The sequence below is a fragment of the Balaenoptera physalus genome, assembly GCF_965194825.1.
Source record: "Balaenoptera physalus genome assembly, chromosome: 9".
In the NCBI taxonomy this organism is placed as follows: Eukaryota; Metazoa; Chordata; class Mammalia; order Artiodactyla; family Balaenopteridae; genus Balaenoptera; species Balaenoptera physalus.
In genome coordinates this window covers 101,160,453-101,178,716 of record NC_138888.1, presented here as the reverse complement: position 1 = coordinate 101,178,716, position 18,264 = coordinate 101,160,453, and the positions used below count along the sequence as shown (strand labels likewise).

The following is an 18,264-nucleotide window of genomic DNA, read 5'->3' as shown; positions in this document are numbered from 1 at the left end:
TATCTGCTGTGCTGCCGAGGAGACCTTATCTACTGTTTCCACTCCTGACGGGGCTTCGGATCCAGTTCTTTTTTTAAGGGGTTTTTTCTCTCTTCTTTTACGTTGAAGTATAGTTGATTTACAATGTTGTGTTAGTTTCAGGTGTACAGCAAAGTAAGTACACCTGAGTGTACAAAGTGAGTACGCAGCAAACCTTCTCATATAGGTTATCACAGAATATTGAGTAGAGTTCCCTGTGCTATACAGTAGGACCTTGCTGGTTATCTATCTTGTATGTAGTAGTGTGTGTTTGTTCATCCCAAGCTCCTGATTTATCCCTCCCCCAGCCTTTCCCCTTTGGTAACCATAGGTTTGTTTTCTATGTCTGTGAGTCTATTTCTGTTTTGTAAATAAGTTCATTTGTATCATTTTTTTTTTAGATTCCACAAATAAGTGATATCATACGGTATTTGTCTTTCTCTGTCTGACTTACTTCACTTAGTATGATCATCTCTAGGTCTGACCATGTTGCTGCAAATGGCATTATTTCATTCTTTTTTATGGCTGAGTAACATTCCATTGTATATATAATTTGAAAGACTTCCCCATATGATTTCCAACGTTTTTAAAAAGAACGTTTAGTAAACTTAACAAAACTCTTGTCCCACCAGAGGGTTCTGACAACAGACATATCTTGATTATAACTCAGGTGTCTCCTCAACGTTTGCATATCTCCTTTTCAGGATTTGTTACATGCCAGAAATGCAGCCAAAAAATAAAACTCGTGAAATATGGGATTCGTTTTTAAGCACTATTTGCCTGTAGTCATGCTGTATTGATAATCCTGTCTAAAGACACCAGGAAATCTTACTGTAGAAAAGAAAAGGCCTGCTGGTCGATTTTTGGTGCCTCGCCAGCAGTTGACAGGAACTGAAGGGTTTTTCTCTGGTAGACAGACAGATATGAAGTGCTCAGAAGATGCAGTTATGCATGTAACTTCAAAGCTTTGCTCTGCTCGATTTAAAAGTTTTCTCCAAAAGGAAAAAATATGCATATAAAACTGTTACCCTTTCCATGAGGGATGATTAAAAACATACAGTTACCCTAGTGACCATGAAACCTTAGGCGCTGTTGGCTGAATCAGTCCTCTTCCTGACACAGCGTGACTGAGTTTGAGGAAAGGCTGCAGTGAGAAGCCCAGCACAGAAAGGGAAACGGAATGAGGGCCCTGAACGTGACGCCGTGTGTTCTGCGCACTCACAAGTTCTGTTTGATGGTGGCTCTTCAGAAATTTCTAAAAGGGACTTTTTTTTTTTCAGTATTTTTCAGGAAAGAAATCCATTTTCATTTGAAATGAAGTGGTTTGGTTTGAAACATGCACTATGGAATGAGTCCTTTATTATCTTAATCTTTAGGGAAGGACACAAGTTTAAAGGGGTTTCATAAAGATTCCTACGCTTACCTGAGAAGCAGGAGACATGTAGAGAGCAATGAGAAATCGACGTGAGACTACAGGCACACCTCGGAGATATTGCGGGGTTGGTCCCAGGCCACCGCCATAAAGCAAACATTGCAGTAAAGCGAGTCACGAGAATTTTCTGGTTTCTCAGTGCATATGAAAGTTATGCCTGCGCTATTCTGTAGTCTGTTAAGCATGCAGTAGTTTTATGTCTAAAAAGAACAATGTAATTAAAAATGACTTCATCGCTGAAAACTGCTAACCATCATCTGAGCCTTCAGTGCGTCGCGATCTTTTTGCAGGTCTTGCCTCCATGCTGAGGGCTGCTGACTCATCAGGGTACTGGCTGCTGAAGGCTGGGTGCCTGTAGCAATTTCTTAAAATAAGACAACAAAGAAGTTTGCCGCACCGACTGACTCTTCCTTTCACAAACAGTTTCTCTGTAGCACGCGATGCTGTTCGATAGCGTTTTACCCACAGTAGAATTTCTTTCAAAGTTGGAGTCAGTCCTCTCAAATCTGCTGCTGCTTTTTTATCTAAGTTTATGTCATATTCTAAGTCCTCTGTTGTCATTTCAACAATCTTCACAGCTTCTTCCCCAGGAGTGGATTCCGTCTCAAGAAACCACTTTCCCTGCTCAGCCATAAGAAGCAACTCCTCATCTGTTGAAAGTTTTATCGTGAGGTTGCAGCAATTCAGTCACATCTTTAACCTCCACTTCTAGTTCTGGTTCTCCTGCTGTTTCCACCACAGGGGGAAAAGCTTTCCCCCACTGAAGTCTGAACCCCTCCAAGTCATCCATGAGGGTTGGAATCAACTTCTTCCAAACTCCTGTTAACGTTGATATTTTGACCTCTCCCCATGAATCACGAATGTTCTTATTGGCATCTAGGATAGTGAATCCTTTCTGGAAGGTTTACAGTAGACTCTTCCTAGATCCATCATATGAATCACTACCTAGTGCTGCTATAGCCTTACAGAATGTATTTTCTAAATAATAAGACTTGAAAGTCAAAATGACTCCTTGATCCATGGGCTGCAGAATGGATGTAGTGTTAGCAGGCGTGAAAACAACACGAATCTTGTTGAACATTTCTGTCAGATCTCTTGGGTGACTAGGCACGTTGTCAGTGAGCAGTAATAGTTTGGAAGGAATCTTTTTTTCTGCGCAATAGGTCTCAGCAGTGCGCTTAAAATACTCAGTAAACCATGTTGTAAACAGATGTGCTGTTATCCAGCCTTTGTTGTTCCATTTGATAGAACCCTAACAAATATAATAATCGTGAAAAAATTTGAAATATGGCACCAATAGACTTGCCTGACACAGGGTTGCTACAAACCGTCAATTTGTAAAAAATTCAGTATCTGTGAAGTGCAATGAAACCAGGTATGCCTGTATTAGAAGTTAACAATCCAACTTGAAAAGGGGAGGTACTGCTCCTACCAAGACTCTGATAATGAAACGTGTGGACCCTCCTTCAGCACCTGATCTTCTTGCAGTGAGAATAGATGCCAATATGATTCTGAGTTGGGTCACCTCGTTTGCATTTTTCCTAAATTCCCCAAAGGGCAATTGTTGATGCCTTTTTTTTAATTCAAAAGCATTTCCAGACAGTTTTAGATTTTAACCATCCTGTGGGTTTCTGATCATTGCCTTCCCACTGTGCGCTGGGAGGAGCGCTTTCCTTGGTGTCCTTCATTCCCAGCCCCCAAGAGTGGGAGTTGCTTTGGGGGAAACCAGCGCCATCCAGGGCTGCCCACTGGGTGGGACAGGAGCAACTTTGGAGGTGCTGGCCGGGGCAGGCAGGTTGGGCAGGGCAGCTCCCCAGAGGCGTGCTGGGGTGGGGTGCACCGTGTTAGCTAGGCGGATGGGTAGTGACAGAATGCTGCCCATGACCACCTGGCCAAGTAGGCGGAAGGAGAGAAAAAATGGCGCCCACCAGCACTGCTGTACTCGGAGAACTTTCCACTAGATCCTGCCCCTCTGGCACATGCTCTAAAATTAGCCAATGAATCACTTTTCTCAGACAACCCAGGTGCTTTTCAAGCTGCTGCCTCTGTGCTGGGACTCAAAGCAAGTGAGTTTGTGCGTGAGCCCCTCAAGAGTGGAGTCTTGGTTTCCCACAGCCCTCGGGCTCTCCTGGATGTAAGCCCTGCTGGTTTTCAAAGCCAGATGTATGGGGACTTGTCTCCCCAGTGCAGGTCCCCCAGGCTGGCGAGCCTGACATGGGCTCTGTTGGACCCCTCGCTCCTCGGGGGGACCTTCACAGTTGTGATATCCCTCCCCCTGTGGGTCAGCACGGCAGGGCAGTAGGTGCTAACTAGACCACTTCTCTGCCCCTCCTACCCATCTTGATCTAGCCTTTTCTGTATATGTTCCACTGTGGAAAATCTGTTCTGCTATCTTAAGGTCATTCTCAGAGATAGTTGTTTCATTTGTACTTGTAGTTCTGGTGTGTCCGTGGGAAGAGGTGAGCTCAGGGTTTTCTAGTTCACCTTGATCAGGAACCTTGAAAGAACTTGATTTAAACTTCTTCCAAACACGTGCTGATTTTCCACCTCTGTGAAAATCCTCAAGAATAGGTACCATACTTGAAAGCCTTATCCATTTTAGAAAAAACCCTGCACACCAAGTGGATGTGGGGTTACTAGGAGAAAACAGATCCAGCCATTCTATCCCACATCAATTTTGGAGGGGTGGTATTGGGAATGATGGTTCTTACTTTTGAACTTCTAAAGTTCAGCTGTTATTGGTTTGTAATGGAAGAAACCACCTGTTATGTATAAGCCAGTGGCCCACAGAGTAGTTGACGTGGCTGATACAGATTTGACCCTTCAGATTTGTTAGCAGTAGGGGCCTTAGGAAATGGGAGGCATATGTGTGTCCGTATGGTGAAGGGTTCAGTGGCCAATTAGCGGGCCAGAACAAGCAGGCCAGACAATGTGGAAGGCTTGCAGACAGCTTGTAAGGTCCCACATGAAAAGTCATCCTCCCAAATGCCAGTAACACTCTTTTTCTGACCTCATTTTTTCAGCATGCATGTAAATGCACTGATTTACAACTTTAGGAGTAAATCCCTTGTGTTGAAATGGAAATAAAGTCTAACACCTTAAAAACTCCAGCAAGCACAGTTCTTCAATGATGAGAATCTCTAGATGCTTTGGATTAGGGCACTGCTGTTGTTTTGTATTTTTTCCTACATAAGTTACACTGATATCAAACTCTCATCCTGCACCTAGGGGCCAAGAAAACACATGTCTGTTTGAAGCTAGACCAGCCTTTTAATCTTTTCCAAATTTCAAGAGAGGCCTACCCTAAGGGGGTGAAAAGCTTAATTCTAGAAAATGGAGAAGTTGTTATTGACCTTATTAACATTCCTATCTGAAGTATTGCTGTGAAAAAAATTATGTATAGCTGATTCACTTTGTTATAAAGCAGAAACTAACACACCATTGTAAAGCAATTATACTCCAATAAAGATGTTAAAAAAATAATAATAATAAGACCCTGGACTTCCCTGGTGGCTCAGTGGTAAAGAATCCGCCTGCCAGTGCAGGGGACACGGGTTTGATCCCTGGTCCAGGAAGATCCCACATGCCGCGGAGCAGCTAAGCCCATGCGCCACAACTACTGAAGCCCACGTGCCACAACTACTGAGTCTGCACTCTAGAGCCCGTGAGTCACAACTACTGAGCCCACGTGCCACAACTACTGAAGCCCGCGCACCTAGAGCCCGTGCTCCGCAACAAGAGAAGTCACCGCAATGAGAAGCCCACGCACTGCAATGAAGAGTAGCCCCCGCTCGCCGCAACTAGAGAAAGCCCGTGCGCAGCAACGAAGACCCAACACAGCCAAAAATAAATAAATAAGACCCTAAGGCTTTTGGGGAGCCTTCATAAGGAATGAGCTTGGGACCTTATTAGGAAAGTTAAGAGTAGAAAGTTCTCATGTGCTTTGTGCACTTCAACATCTTTATCTGTTAATAGTGGGTCCGTATTAACCTAATGATATGAGAGATTTGTACAAACAAGTTGTTACATTTGACAGGAGAAGTGTAAATGTTACCTTATTATACAAATACACAAATTATTGTTTCTTGTTTTGTGATACCATATGCACTGAAATCCATGTGGAATAATATATTTTGCATTATGTTGAAAACTGAGAACTGAGTTTAAACATGTAGCTTTTAGCACCTACGTTGTTCATTTGGAATTGTGTTCAGTGTTGTTAACCCTCTTGTTAATCGGAAGTTCATGTATCTTCACTTATTTTTCTTTCTTCCTCATTTTTTTAGCCTATGATCTTAAGCCCTCACTGAGATGACTTGAGAGCCACCTTAACGAGGTGTCTGTAATAGCGGGAGCTGGGTTGAACTATTAAATATACCTCAGGTGGTAAATGTTATTTTACTGCAGAAATGTTTAAATATAGATTTGAAAGTGTGCTTTCAAATGACCCTAAGTCCAAACATTTCTCCTTACCGTTCACGTTTGTTAAATGAAAGTCACTTACATAAAAGAAATCCTGGTGATATTTTAAACTTGAATATGTATCTATTTAGCGTTCACTCCACTGTTCTGTCTGGGTTCTAGGATTGTATTGAACCTCTGTAACATAGTTTTCAGATATAAATGTGTGAAGATATTCCACTGGGTGGATTTTCAATATACACCTCAAAATATTTCCTGAATGTATATCAGTCTGTTGCCAGAGAACACGCTTACTTTTTTGTCTCTCTTTTTGTATATCTCTCACTTAGGCTACCGAGGACAGAAGGGAGAAAGAGGGGAACCGGGAATGGGGCTTCCAGGGAGCCCAGGTCTTCCAGGGACCTCAGGTAATAGTGATATTATCTTCACAACATGAGCAAACCTCCCAAAATAGGAGCCATGCCTGCTCCCCGATGGCCCTTAGGTATCGCTGCAGGTGACACTGAGTGACCCACATTGCTTGGAGGGAGGGAGGAAGAGCCACGTGTTGACCCGTGTTCTGATGGGGTCTTTTATTTCATTAGCTCCGGGCCTGCCAGGCTTACCAGGTGCCCCAGGGCCCCAGGGCCCCCCAGGACCCAGTGGAAGGTGTAACCCAGGAGACTGCCTGCATCCCGTCTCTCACGCCCGTCAGCAGACAGGTGGGAAATAACCATACCTGAGGAAGACTTGATTCCCAGCCATCCCTCCTCGCTGTTGGAGCTTTCTTAGTACTGTCAGACCCTCATGATTCATGGGTGACTTTTTTTTTTGATGTAGGCCAGACATTAAAAGCAAAAATTGGAATCCTATTCCTATAGTAATGGTGATATCAGCCTTTTTAGAATTTTTCCAAATTCATTCCATATGTCTAGTTTCACCATTATGATGATTTTTATTCAGAATTCTCTATGAAATATGCAAGCAAATCATATCATTAGTTCTTCCTCAAGAGGAAATGACATCTTGTGATTTAGCAGACTGATGGTGATGTACGTTTTATAATCTCATCGACTTGTATTTGGCCTTTGATTTCTGAATTTTAAAGTTTCAGACTTATCTGGAAGTTTTCTTGGTGTTTAAATTTCCTATCATTGCTAAAAATCTCATCATCTTTTTTGATATAGTGCATTGCTCCTGCTGAATGTTTTTTGACTGCTTTTTATAGCTTAAGAATTCTTATACCATCCTGTATCCATTCTACTTATGCAGAGAAATAGATAGGCCATAAGACTTTCACTTCATAACTTATATTTTGGAAGAAAACCCAGGCGGCTGTTTTATCAGGGAGCCCAAAATCCTACCATAGCCAACTGCTGAAATGATTTTGTCGATTCTGTGTAATGAGCTCCATTCAAAGCAATCCCACCGGCATGAGTATGTCCTGCATAAGAAGGGAGGAAAGAAGTCAAAGCCCAGCCAGCACTGTGGCCCCTTCACTGAGTTTCTCATTTGGGAAACAGGAAGCTGTCTTCCCTAGGAGGTATCTGGTGGTGAAGGCACCAAGCTGTCTTCGGTACTTTCGAAGCTTAAAGGGCCTCGCAAGGTCTTTGGGCCCCTGTGTCCATTATCCTTCTGACCTCATCACTCTCAGAGTTTAAGAACCAGCCATCAGAACAAAGGATGGGACTCGTAGCGACTGGAAAAGAAACCCCCTTGACCTAGGAGATGAATGTGTGGTGTCAGCAGATGCATATTGCCAAGCCCAGAAGCTCTGATGGAGAATGACGTTTCTCAGAAGCTGCAGCAGGAGGTGCAGGGCAGAGAAGGAAAGCCACGAGACCCAACATGCAACCAGCGCCGAGACCAAAGAGTCCACGCACTTCAGGGAAACAGGCGCTTCCCAGACCACGTCCTCTGACCAGGAACGAAAAGATGTGATTGCCAACCACATGGCTAAACGGTTCTTCTATTGCCTGGCTCTACATTACTTTGAGAAGCTGTTGGTTGAAAACGGTGGATTTCCTAGGACACCGAGCATGAGGAAATTGCTGGAATCTAAGTGGTGGGTCCCAGGGATGCTGAGAGCAAGCCCCCGGAGCCCTCCCGCTGCAGGCACCCCATCCCGAGGCCGCGGGGCAAGTTGGGAAAAGCTGCGAGCCAGGTCTTGTGGGGAGCGTTGCTACATGAAGGCGGCTTTGTTCAGATGCACCCAGGGTTTGAACTGGGTTTCACTGTAGACGGATGAACTGCTGGTCAGGTACTGTCTACATGGCCGTGCGCACATGCAACCTTTTCATTATTTCATGTGGAACGATGCTGTATATTTCACTTCCAAGTTTATTTATTTTCTTTTCCAAGGTCATTTTATTTATTTCAAGTGTTGCTAACTTTAAATTGATTTTCTTCTTCATTTTCGTTCCTGTGCAATACCTACAATGGTGCTGTGTTCTAGACTTAACACAATCAGAATATACATACACATTTTCTTAGTAAAATTATCATTTATTTCCACCCCCCCAAAATGTACAGAGATCTAAAATCTGGTGCTATGTGTATATCTTGAGCTTTTAATTTGTGGAACTTTAATTTGTTGAATTTTCTGAAAGCTTTACAACTCCTGTGCCACTCATTAATTTACTTGAATTTGTCATAAAGCTCAACATTTTATATGTTTTCAGAGATTATTTTTTCAAATTAGTTAATAGTTTGGTTATCCTTTTGCCTCTTTGCTAATCCGGAAGTATTTATTTTAGCATTTTACTGTTTTCATGAACTTTTTTGCTAGTGGTGATCAATGTATTTTTGTTTTCTTTGAGTCGATCCCTTCACAGACATAAGAAGACTCGGCTCACTTTCTTGTTTTATCAATTCTGCTTATTTTAATTCCAGAGAAAATGTAATGTATCCTTTCTTACAAATGGTATATTTAGGAACCTTTCTTGTTCTAAATTCCATTAAGGCCGGGCTGGTTTATTCCTGTTTCAAGAATCTGGACTTATTCAGCTGGTTTGAGGAGTTGGTGCATATTACAAAGTAGAGCTGTCACAACGACACAGGCTGTTTTTTAACCACCGACACACGTGACTCAGTCTACCTGGGGCGTAACCAGGGGAACAGGCTGTGTCACGTGGAGGGAGCCTCTGCTCAGCCGCCTGTGTGTCCACCGTCTCATCTCTGTACACGAGATGCGGCCAAAAGCAGCAAGAAAACCTGAGTCCAGCTAACACAACACCAAATAAAGCGGAGATTTGGCGGTTGCCTGATTCTTCTAACAAAAAGAAAGTGGATAATTAAGGCCCCAAAGTCGGGTGTGAAAATTTCCCCTAACTGGCTGGGTGGTTGCCAATTCTCTTGTATTGTTTTTGTTTTTTCCATTCCAAAACCTTCGTTTACTTTCACACAGACGTCAGTAATGTCCACAGCAGGGAAGAAGAATGACCACATTTCCTGAATTATCTCTTGTTTGGACTCCAGACAACATAAGTGTTTAAGTACAAAATAATTTTGGCCATGATGGCTATTAAAAATTAAAATTGTGTTTGCCCTATATAAGTATGTTTGATTTCCAGTCTAACATTTTATACCAAGATCAGTTAACACTGTCAGATAGAAATCCTTCTATGCAAAGAACAAGATATGACTTCAATTAATATTTATGGCCTTTAGAGCCTAAAGGAAAAAGGAAGAATAATTCATGAGTTTGTTCATTGTTCTTTCCTACTGAAGATATTAACCATTTTTTCATAACCATAACAGAAACACAGCCAGTCTTAACCTTTGAAATTTTTCACCTTATGATCAAAGTAATTTAATTAATGACTTTGAAGTATTGATAATCCCATATGCTTATTTCTATGTTTCATGACATTGTTGAAACTTTAAAATTGTAGTCACGTTTATTATAGAACTTCAGTAATTATCTTAAGATATGTTATCTGTAAAAGATGCCATTTGATGTTTGGGTTATAAAATAATTTTTTATGAATATGTTTTAGGAGTTAAATGAGATTTAGCTTTTCTGCAGTCTTTCTCATCTGTTAAGAACCTGTGATATACCTCCTTTTGTCCACAAGATGGTGTTTAAGGCAATTTGTATCAGAAGAACTGAACAGACTTGCAGAAATACAAATCTAGAAACAGTTTAGTGGGCAACAACTCAATCAGAACCTTTGCTTTTGCACTTATTCTTTTTTACTTTTGTAAATAATTTCTTATTAATTTGTGTTTTGTTATCTTGTTTTGTTAATTTATATTTTTCTTCATTTTAAGTATCTTTATGAAGCAGGCACAATAACCCTTGATTTGTTGGCTGTTTCAATTTTATTTCGTCAGGGGATTTATATGCCTAGTTAACTTGCAGATTTACTATTTGTAACTTTAGTTTGTACACTACCCTCATGTTTTAGTGATTAACATGAAAACCCTTGAGGAATCATCTTACCTTCTAAACAGAATAGAAAGTCTCTTTTGGCAAATAGAATTTGGCTTATCACAAGAAGTAGACCATTTACAGAATTAGACAATGTCCAAATCTCCATATTGTTCAAAGTACTTAAAATTTTATAATTAGATTTGTATAATTATATTTTTCTAGAAATGTATCACTATTTACAAAAGTAAGATAAGGAACACTATTTTTCAAAATACCATTTAAATTTTCCTAACACTAGTAATAATATCCTGATACTGAGAACCTCCAGGTTAAGTTATATGCTTACGTTTTTTCCAGTGAAGTCTCAGAATAGTTTTGCAGGTTTGTTCATTGCTCTCGTTTTTAAATTATTTTTCACATTTGTCCGTGTCCACCTTCTTAAGACACACAAGTGTTTATTGTCACTGCTTCCCGTGTTCTTTCCCAATACTCTAGTGTGGAGGGTCAGACCCCTTTTTATACCCCTCTCTCTCTCTCACGGGTTACGCAGCCTTCCAAGAGGGGGAGATGCAGACAGAATTGAATTTGTGTCTTTTATGCCTATTACTTCAAAGCAACTTAGCCCATTGAATTGTATTCATTCATTAGTTGCCTGGTAAAGGTAGCATTAATGACGTTAAATGTGTTTAACTACTAGCAGTCTCAGGAAACAAGACAAATTGATAACTTCAGTTTTATTGTGCGGTATAGCTGGAGCTGTAACCCAAACATTTCACTCAGCCAAATCATGCCAGGGTAACTGGTCAGGCTCGTTAAATTGAATGAAGAACCAGGTGAACACAGAAAACTCATCCAGAGAAGCAGACCCAGAATAGCAAAAATTTACCTCGAAGATAAGGCAGGCTTATAAAACCAAGCTAAGTCTAAGAAAACCTAAATGGAAAAAATGTCGTGTTCAGAGCCAGCAGTGAGTGATACAGGTTACAGCTCAAAGAGTTACCTACCTGCTTCATGAATCTGTCAAAAGAGAATACTAATAAAGTAGGAGATTTCACTAAACTTGGGGGTAGTTCAGTAAGCTTTGAGTTTATCAGAAGGGTGTGTGTCGCTTGACGATTATAAGCATATGGGTATAAAGATGCTAATTACATGACAACTTTTTATCTGACTGTATTATTTAAAGTACATTTTAGGGAAAAATATTTTTCAGTGTATTAATGTATTTAAATTCAGATTGTTTTATGGCATATTTTATAACTATTTATTTTTAAGATAAGATTTAGGATGCATTCTTTGCCCACTTTGTTTGTTCTGTGTCTTACCTCATCAATCTCTTTAATTCAACATACTGATGTGAAGTGGAATGGCGCTAGTTTTATGCTAGATCCCACGTGGATAGAATGCTTTGAGGCCTAGAGTCCTGTATGTTCATGATGCATAATGAGCTTGTCCCTTATCTCAGCAACAAAGGATTTGACCCTAAATCGGGGAATTCCGAGGTGCCGTTGTTAACAGCATCTCTTCTTTGGCTGAAGGCTCACATTTCCGTCATTCTGATGGGTCTCAACCACAGGGCAGCTGCAGAAGCACTCACATGCCCCGTGTAAGCCACACGGATGCCCGAGGAACCTGCAAATGGGCCTGTTGCAGGGTTTGGCTCGACACCATGCTGGTGGCAAACACTTATGTTTGTCACATGAATCAATGCTTAGGTCGTAATAATTAAGTTTATAGTCCATCTCCAGGGCAGCTCATAAAAAGCTTGGTCTAATGATTTCGGATGAGAATTAAAAGCAGAAATAAAGGTCAGAGAGTAGTAGCCAGGCCTTTGTGACTTTTGTCCCACAAAGTGATCTCCTCAGTAAATCACGTGGGCTTGAGCAAGACAAGAAATGTCACAGTTAACTTTTCTCATAAACATAAGCTCTTCCATCATGAGTGACAGGCCAATAGGCGACAAAAGGTTAAATACACAGCATGTTTCCGTAACTGAAATGAATCACATGAAAACATGCCAGTGGATTTAGATGTCCGCCTAGACTGGGAAACGATTTATGTAGTTCTTAACTGTCCTGATCCTCAGGTCCCCTTATGACATAGTATATAAATTAACGGTGTGCTAAGATATCTCTAAGATATTTTCAAATCTTTTCATACGAGAATTTTCAACTTGGAGGTCAGAGACAATTTCAAATAAATCTTAAAAAAAGTTAGTTTCTTGGAGCCAATTTCCATCATTTGTTCTCTCTCTGGGTATTCTTAGAAAACTTGGCGTCAAGGGCAAGATGTGAAGGCATTGTTAAGGGGAAAGTTAGCATGGATTCCCATTTATTACGATTAAAAATAGGATCACTCAGCATCCTCTTTCTGATAACCAGATCTAACAAATACATTACAGTTCCTCTAGTTAATCATTTAAAGAGCATTGGGGCATGTGTATTTATAGTCATACATTCTTATGGTAAACCAATTTTGATTTAATATTTACCGAGCCATATGCGTGAATACTGCCATGTCCTAGATCACAAGCTCACTAACAAAGACTCAGTACACCACTGAAAAGTATCTATTTTACTCTAGGAAAAAAACAAAGAGCCTTGACCTATATTTATTGAACACAAATGTTCTTCTTCTAAAAAGATATTTTAAATAATTTATGTCCATTCCCTGTTTGTAAACAGCAGGATTACTAGTTGGCTAGTATTTTTTTTCCTTAATATTGCTTTTTCACACCTTTTGCCAGGGCCTCCAGAAAATGTTTAAAACCAATTTTCTTGATATTTGGTGTGATTTTATGTATTTCTAGTGATCTTCCCCCTATATTGATCTATTTTTAAACCCAGACATGTTGGATATCAGAGAGGCTGTAATAGCCAAAAAATTAAATACTACAATCAGAGGTGATCTTCTAAAGCAGGGATTTACATTCAGCTTATTTCAGGCTGCAAGTAAATCAGATTTTATTTATGATGTTTAAGAATAGCAATATTCGTTTAGTCAGCTTGAAGTATTAAGTGTCCATAAATAATCACATCTATCATGAAACTGATGTGACTACTCATTCATACTCTTCTGCTAGACAAAGTCAATTATCCCAAACTATGCCAGGCAATTGATGTGCTCCGTCACCCTGGGAAGTGACGTCCATAGTTTTTAACCAACCTGTCAGATCTTTGGGATGAAAATCAGATCACGATGCCATAGAAGCACTGACTGGAAATAAATCATTTGCCCTTGAGTAAGTGACATGCCCGTTTTCTAACCACCTGCAATTATTCACACACTCTTCTCAGCAACTCTGACACTTCATCCAACTTTGAAAAATATCCCAAAGGTTTTGAAGATTTCTGTTTTGCTAGAGAGAGAGATTTGGTCTAATTCAGTATTCATCAACTTTTTCATGGAGAGGATTTGTGAGATGCTTTTCTTTGCAATTTCTCAGTCAAGTATTTACTGCTTCTGTAAACTATTTGACCGAACTGGATTTACAGTGGATTGTTTCCCACCATTTGGAATGTGCTTATTTTGCCCAATCTCCCTGTAAGTGGTTGTTTCCAGTCTTGCTGTATCTGTGAAGCTTGCTGTACCGCCTTTTGTATATCAAGTTTGGAAAACAGTTGATTCAACTTTTCTTTGAAATTTTATTTTTTTTAAATTTTCTTATGAATCTGAAAGTATAGAACTGAGAAACGTATTTATTTGGTTATCTAATTTTTCTTTTGTTGTATTTGACTATGTTACTCCAGTTAAAATAAAACCACCTTGGTGAAAAGACAAGGCAGTTTCTTTGCATTTATTTGATTATATGCCACAGTACCTGAAAAGGTTTGCCATTCATATGAAAGCAATTTAAAGTAGTTATGACAGGTGTCTCTGTTTCCAAAGATTCTCTCTTCCCCAAGAAGGAAGGCCATCCTTCCCAGGGTGTAAATGGCCCTGATCTATTGCAGCCAAGTTGGAATTATTTCCCTTAAACACAGTCCATACCAGAAGCACAGAACTAGATGCCGTGAGCAGTTTTAAAGAATCCCAAGTGCAGACTATATAATGATTGATTTCACCAAACGAATCGGGCTAAAGTTTTTAAATGTAGAGAAAGTACACCCGAGGAAAAAAAATGGCATCAAAAATCCTACTGGGGCTCACTCCCCTTGACGTGAGAGAATTGAGTTCCATAAACTAAAAAGATATTGGCTGTTTGGAGCACAGTGCTATGGCCTGGGGCAAGTCAGTTGTACGCACTGTGACATAAAATGAATATATTAAGTCTGATCAATAGTTAACATAGATGTTGTTGATAAAACAGCAGGCCAATGTGATTATGTAAGGAGTAATAAAGTGCCTGAGTGGTCAGGCAATACCTATCTTATTGATAAGAATACAGTGCTTCAGCTGAGCTGCCTTTATAAGAGACACGGCAAAACACAAATCATTTTTGCATCAGTGAAGTTCTAAATAGGAGGGCGCTAATGCACCATTGAAATGAAGTCAGTGGTTCCACTCCTAGAAACCAAACAAGGCTAGGCTTAGGGGCCCCGTGAACTCTCTGACATAGCATGCAAACAGATTTGCGTATATGCATTTGTGCATTCTTCTGGGGTATAGGTTCATAGTTTTCATTTCATTTCAAAAAGGTCCATGAAGCCCTCCCCATCTCCCCCCAGTCCCCCACCAAACACATACATACAAAGAACTCTGTCACAAAACAACACCCTCTGGGGAACAGTCAGGGCTTTTTAATTTCTCTGTAGAATAAATCACTAACATTATAAACATACGCCTACAGAAATGAGGAAAGTTTTAAGTATCTAATCTCAGTGACTTTTTTTCATTGAACATGACTATAAGAAAACATGGCAAGAGATCAAGAAACCGTATTTATTGCTTCTTTGGTACAACCAGAGACATTACCTCAAACCTTTAAAATAAATAATCTCATCAATAAAACTTATGAATGGCAGGATATTAAGATTCCTTCTTTGCTTTCACACAGAAGAGCCCGAAATAGTAGCGGGTTTGGGATACAGTACAGTTCAACAAAAATTCAAGCTGATGCGAGAACCCACACGTGCACCACAGAAACCACTCCCAGCATCCCCGGCCCTCCCGAGAGCCCAGTGATGGGGATTTTGAGCACCAGCTCTATTGACGGTAGTGGGGTTTCTTCACAACTAGTCTGGTAATCACAGAGCTGAAACTGTCATCTGAGAACAAGCTCGCCATAAAAAATGAAAATAACTACTGCAACTGAGGTAAACCAAACAGCTGTTTTTGTTTATTGGCTCAGGGGCCCATGACATAACACACACGGATAGCACACGGAAGTTCAAGATCCTGGGGATGGGATTGTCAGTTCACTTCAAGGGAAGGTTTTATTTGTTTGTTTGCTTGATTGTTGACTCTGTGGCTTCACTCCAAGGAAGAGGAAAGAGGATTTATTGAATAGCACCATTGTTCTAAACCTGATGGTCAAGTGGGACTTCTATCAATAGAATAACATTGAAAGTAATGCACCGTCACCTGTGCCCTGGCTTCTGGGGGTGTTTCTCCTCCAACCCCTTCGCCAGGCATGGTTTGTGCAGACAGCCGTGCTGCACTAAGCCTTTGATTGATCTGGACCTTTGCTATTCAATGCCCGCTGCCCAGCCTGTAAGGTGCAGGAGGCTGGCTCGCAGAAACCAGGAGGGCCAGGAGGTCCCGGGGGGCCGGGTACGCCAGGGATGCCTGCCACCCCTGGGGGGCCTCGCTCACCATCCCGGCCATTCCTCCCGTAGCTGGCGGGACCTGGGTCACCTGAAACACACAGAAGATGCACATGTGAGCAGGGGTCCCCTCACGGCTAGAGACGCAGAGGGCACTGGACCCTCCACCCTGCCCACCGCCCGGCAGCGTGTACAGAGGCCCTTAACAAACGCTTTTAGAAATGACAGAGGATCATTAAAGCAGATGATGATGGTGATGATGATATCATAAAATTCCCTCATTGCAGTTGGGTTGCTTCAAAATTAAAAGTATTAGGAGACCTCACCTCTCTCACCCCTATTTCCATCAGAGGAGCTGAACTGCACAGTATGGTAGCCTCTCTACACAGACACCTACCGAGCCTGGGAACGTGGCCATGTCAAATCGGAGATGAACCGGAAGTGCCAAACACATCTGGACTTCGATTTTTTAATAATTCATTAATAACTTTTGGACTTATTACACGATGAAATTATAATATTTTGGACACAGTGGGTTAAATAATTATTAAATCATACTATAGATATACATATTAAATATTATTAAAATGAATTTCACCTGATTCTTTGGACTTTTCTAACGTGGCTACTAGCAGATTTAAAATTATACACTCAACTCATGTGGCTCATGTTGGGTTTCTTTGAATAGCACTCTGCTAGCAGCTGCCCTTATTTCTAGTGGGTCCTCAATTTCCAGGCAGGGAGAGGTACAGCTCGGTGGTGGGAAGATGCAGACAGGTGGCTGGAAGTTCTAGCTCTGCCATTTATGAGTCAGGTGACATCAGCAAGGCACTCACCTCCCCGTCTCTTCCTCTACAGGACGGATGATGCCTGCCTGATAATTAAATTCCGAGCCTGAATGCACCCAATAAATGACTATTAGAATGTTACTGATTCATGTCTCTTAGAAGACTGTGCAATGCACCCCGCAAAGCTCCTGGAAATTCCTCTCATCAGGGGCTTTACCCCAACAGGAACTACATGGTGTCCTAGGTTTCTTGGGGGCGTCGCTTTCTTTCGTCAAGTCCAGAGGTTGTTTGGTTCACCCACGAACCAGTGAGGCACGGCTCCCGTAACCGAGAGACATTTCTGCTGAATGTTTACTTCATCACACCAGCAGCGCTGTCATACTATTACTGCAAAGGTGGCAATAAGACAGCCGTCTAAAAGGAACCGTCTGTGCCAGGATAATACGGTCTTACACAGATCCTCATTCGTGTCAACTGTTTTAACATGGCTGTTCAACCAAAAAGTTGAAAACCAAATCTATATGTTCAACTATATATTTACTTAGGTTTACTTCCTTTCCTTCTTTCTTGGTGGTTTTTAGTTTTCTTTTCCTATTTTAGTGGTCTTATTACATGTGCTTTTTGTTGGTCTCATTACAGTGATCTGGTCTTATTAAGCTGTCTTATTATATAGCCCACATACTTTTAGAAGGAAACTAGGTTAGAGATCCTGCTTTAGATATAACACCTCATTTTTCCTGCTTTATTTACAATTAGATCTACACAAAGCAACATTACAGGACAAAACATTACTAAGTTTTCAGAGAATAATTATCTTTGGTTCTATACATCTCAAGGCTGTAGACGAGCAGATGTATGTAATTTCCCTTCATTTATCCCATGAGCTTTCATTTGACCGTAATAAGTTGTGATGAAGCAGATGATTCTGCGTTTCCCTCTCAAGACAAGGCACCTGAGAAAGTCTCTCCCTAATCCACAGCACCCATCAACAAGGCTTCAGCAGAACCGTGCCTTTAGCAGAGCCTGTTCAGATCTCCTGGCGCTGGGACAGTTGAAGGTTAAGTTGATCTTTTAAGGATTAAAAAGATAGGTCAGATATAAATGCATTTAAAAGCTGATTTTCATGCACCCTATCAGCAGAGCTCCCACTGAGACATACCAGGATGCCTTAACAAAAATCAAATCAAGATTAGGAGGAGAAAACGCCCAAAGGAGAGGTGGCACACGCAGTGACCACAGGGGCAGGGAGTGTAGGTTGGGATGGGCAAACCGCAGCCCATGAGCCAGCTCCTGTGTTGTAAGCAGTGTCATCAGAACACAGCATGGCCATTAGTTTCCATGTTGCCCCAGCTGCTTTGGCACTACAAGGGCACAGGTGTGGGCGGTAACAGAAGCCACCTGGCCTGCAGAGCTCAAAAAATATGGTCCTTTACCCAAAAAGTTTGCTGACTCCTGATGTAGTAAAGAAATTCGCCCTCTGTCTTCACGGGAGACCACAGACGTAATGGAAGCTGTAACACAGCAGGGTTATGGAGACAGCAGGAAGGG

General features: G+C 41.2%; 2 protein-coding genes across 5 annotated transcripts in view; one reads left to right on the top strand and one right to left on the bottom strand.

The window, feature by feature from the left end:
- The window catches only part of COL19A1 (collagen type XIX alpha 1 chain), a 398,856-nt gene extending 383,854 nt beyond the window's left edge, over positions 1-15,002 (top strand). For all 3 annotated transcript variants that reach the window (XM_082474165.1, XM_082474166.1, XM_082474164.1), the window contains 2 exons: positions 6,202-6,279; positions 6,457-15,002. In XM_082474165.1, coding sequence (XP_082330291.1) covers positions 6,202-6,279; positions 6,457-6,584 — 206 coding nt within the window. In that variant the 3' untranslated portion in view covers positions 6,585-15,002. The remainder of the gene's footprint in view (positions 1-6,201; positions 6,280-6,456) is intronic.
- An 82-nt stretch (positions 15,003-15,084) lies between these two features.
- COL9A1 (collagen type IX alpha 1 chain) overlaps positions 15,085-18,264 on the bottom strand; it is an 86,378-nt gene continuing 83,198 nt past the window's right edge. For both annotated transcript variants that reach the window (XM_082474204.1, XM_082474203.1), the window contains one exon: positions 15,085-16,019. In XM_082474204.1, coding sequence (XP_082330330.1) covers positions 15,823-16,019 — 197 coding nt within the window. In that variant the 3' untranslated portion in view covers positions 15,085-15,822. The remainder of the gene's footprint in view (positions 16,020-18,264) is intronic.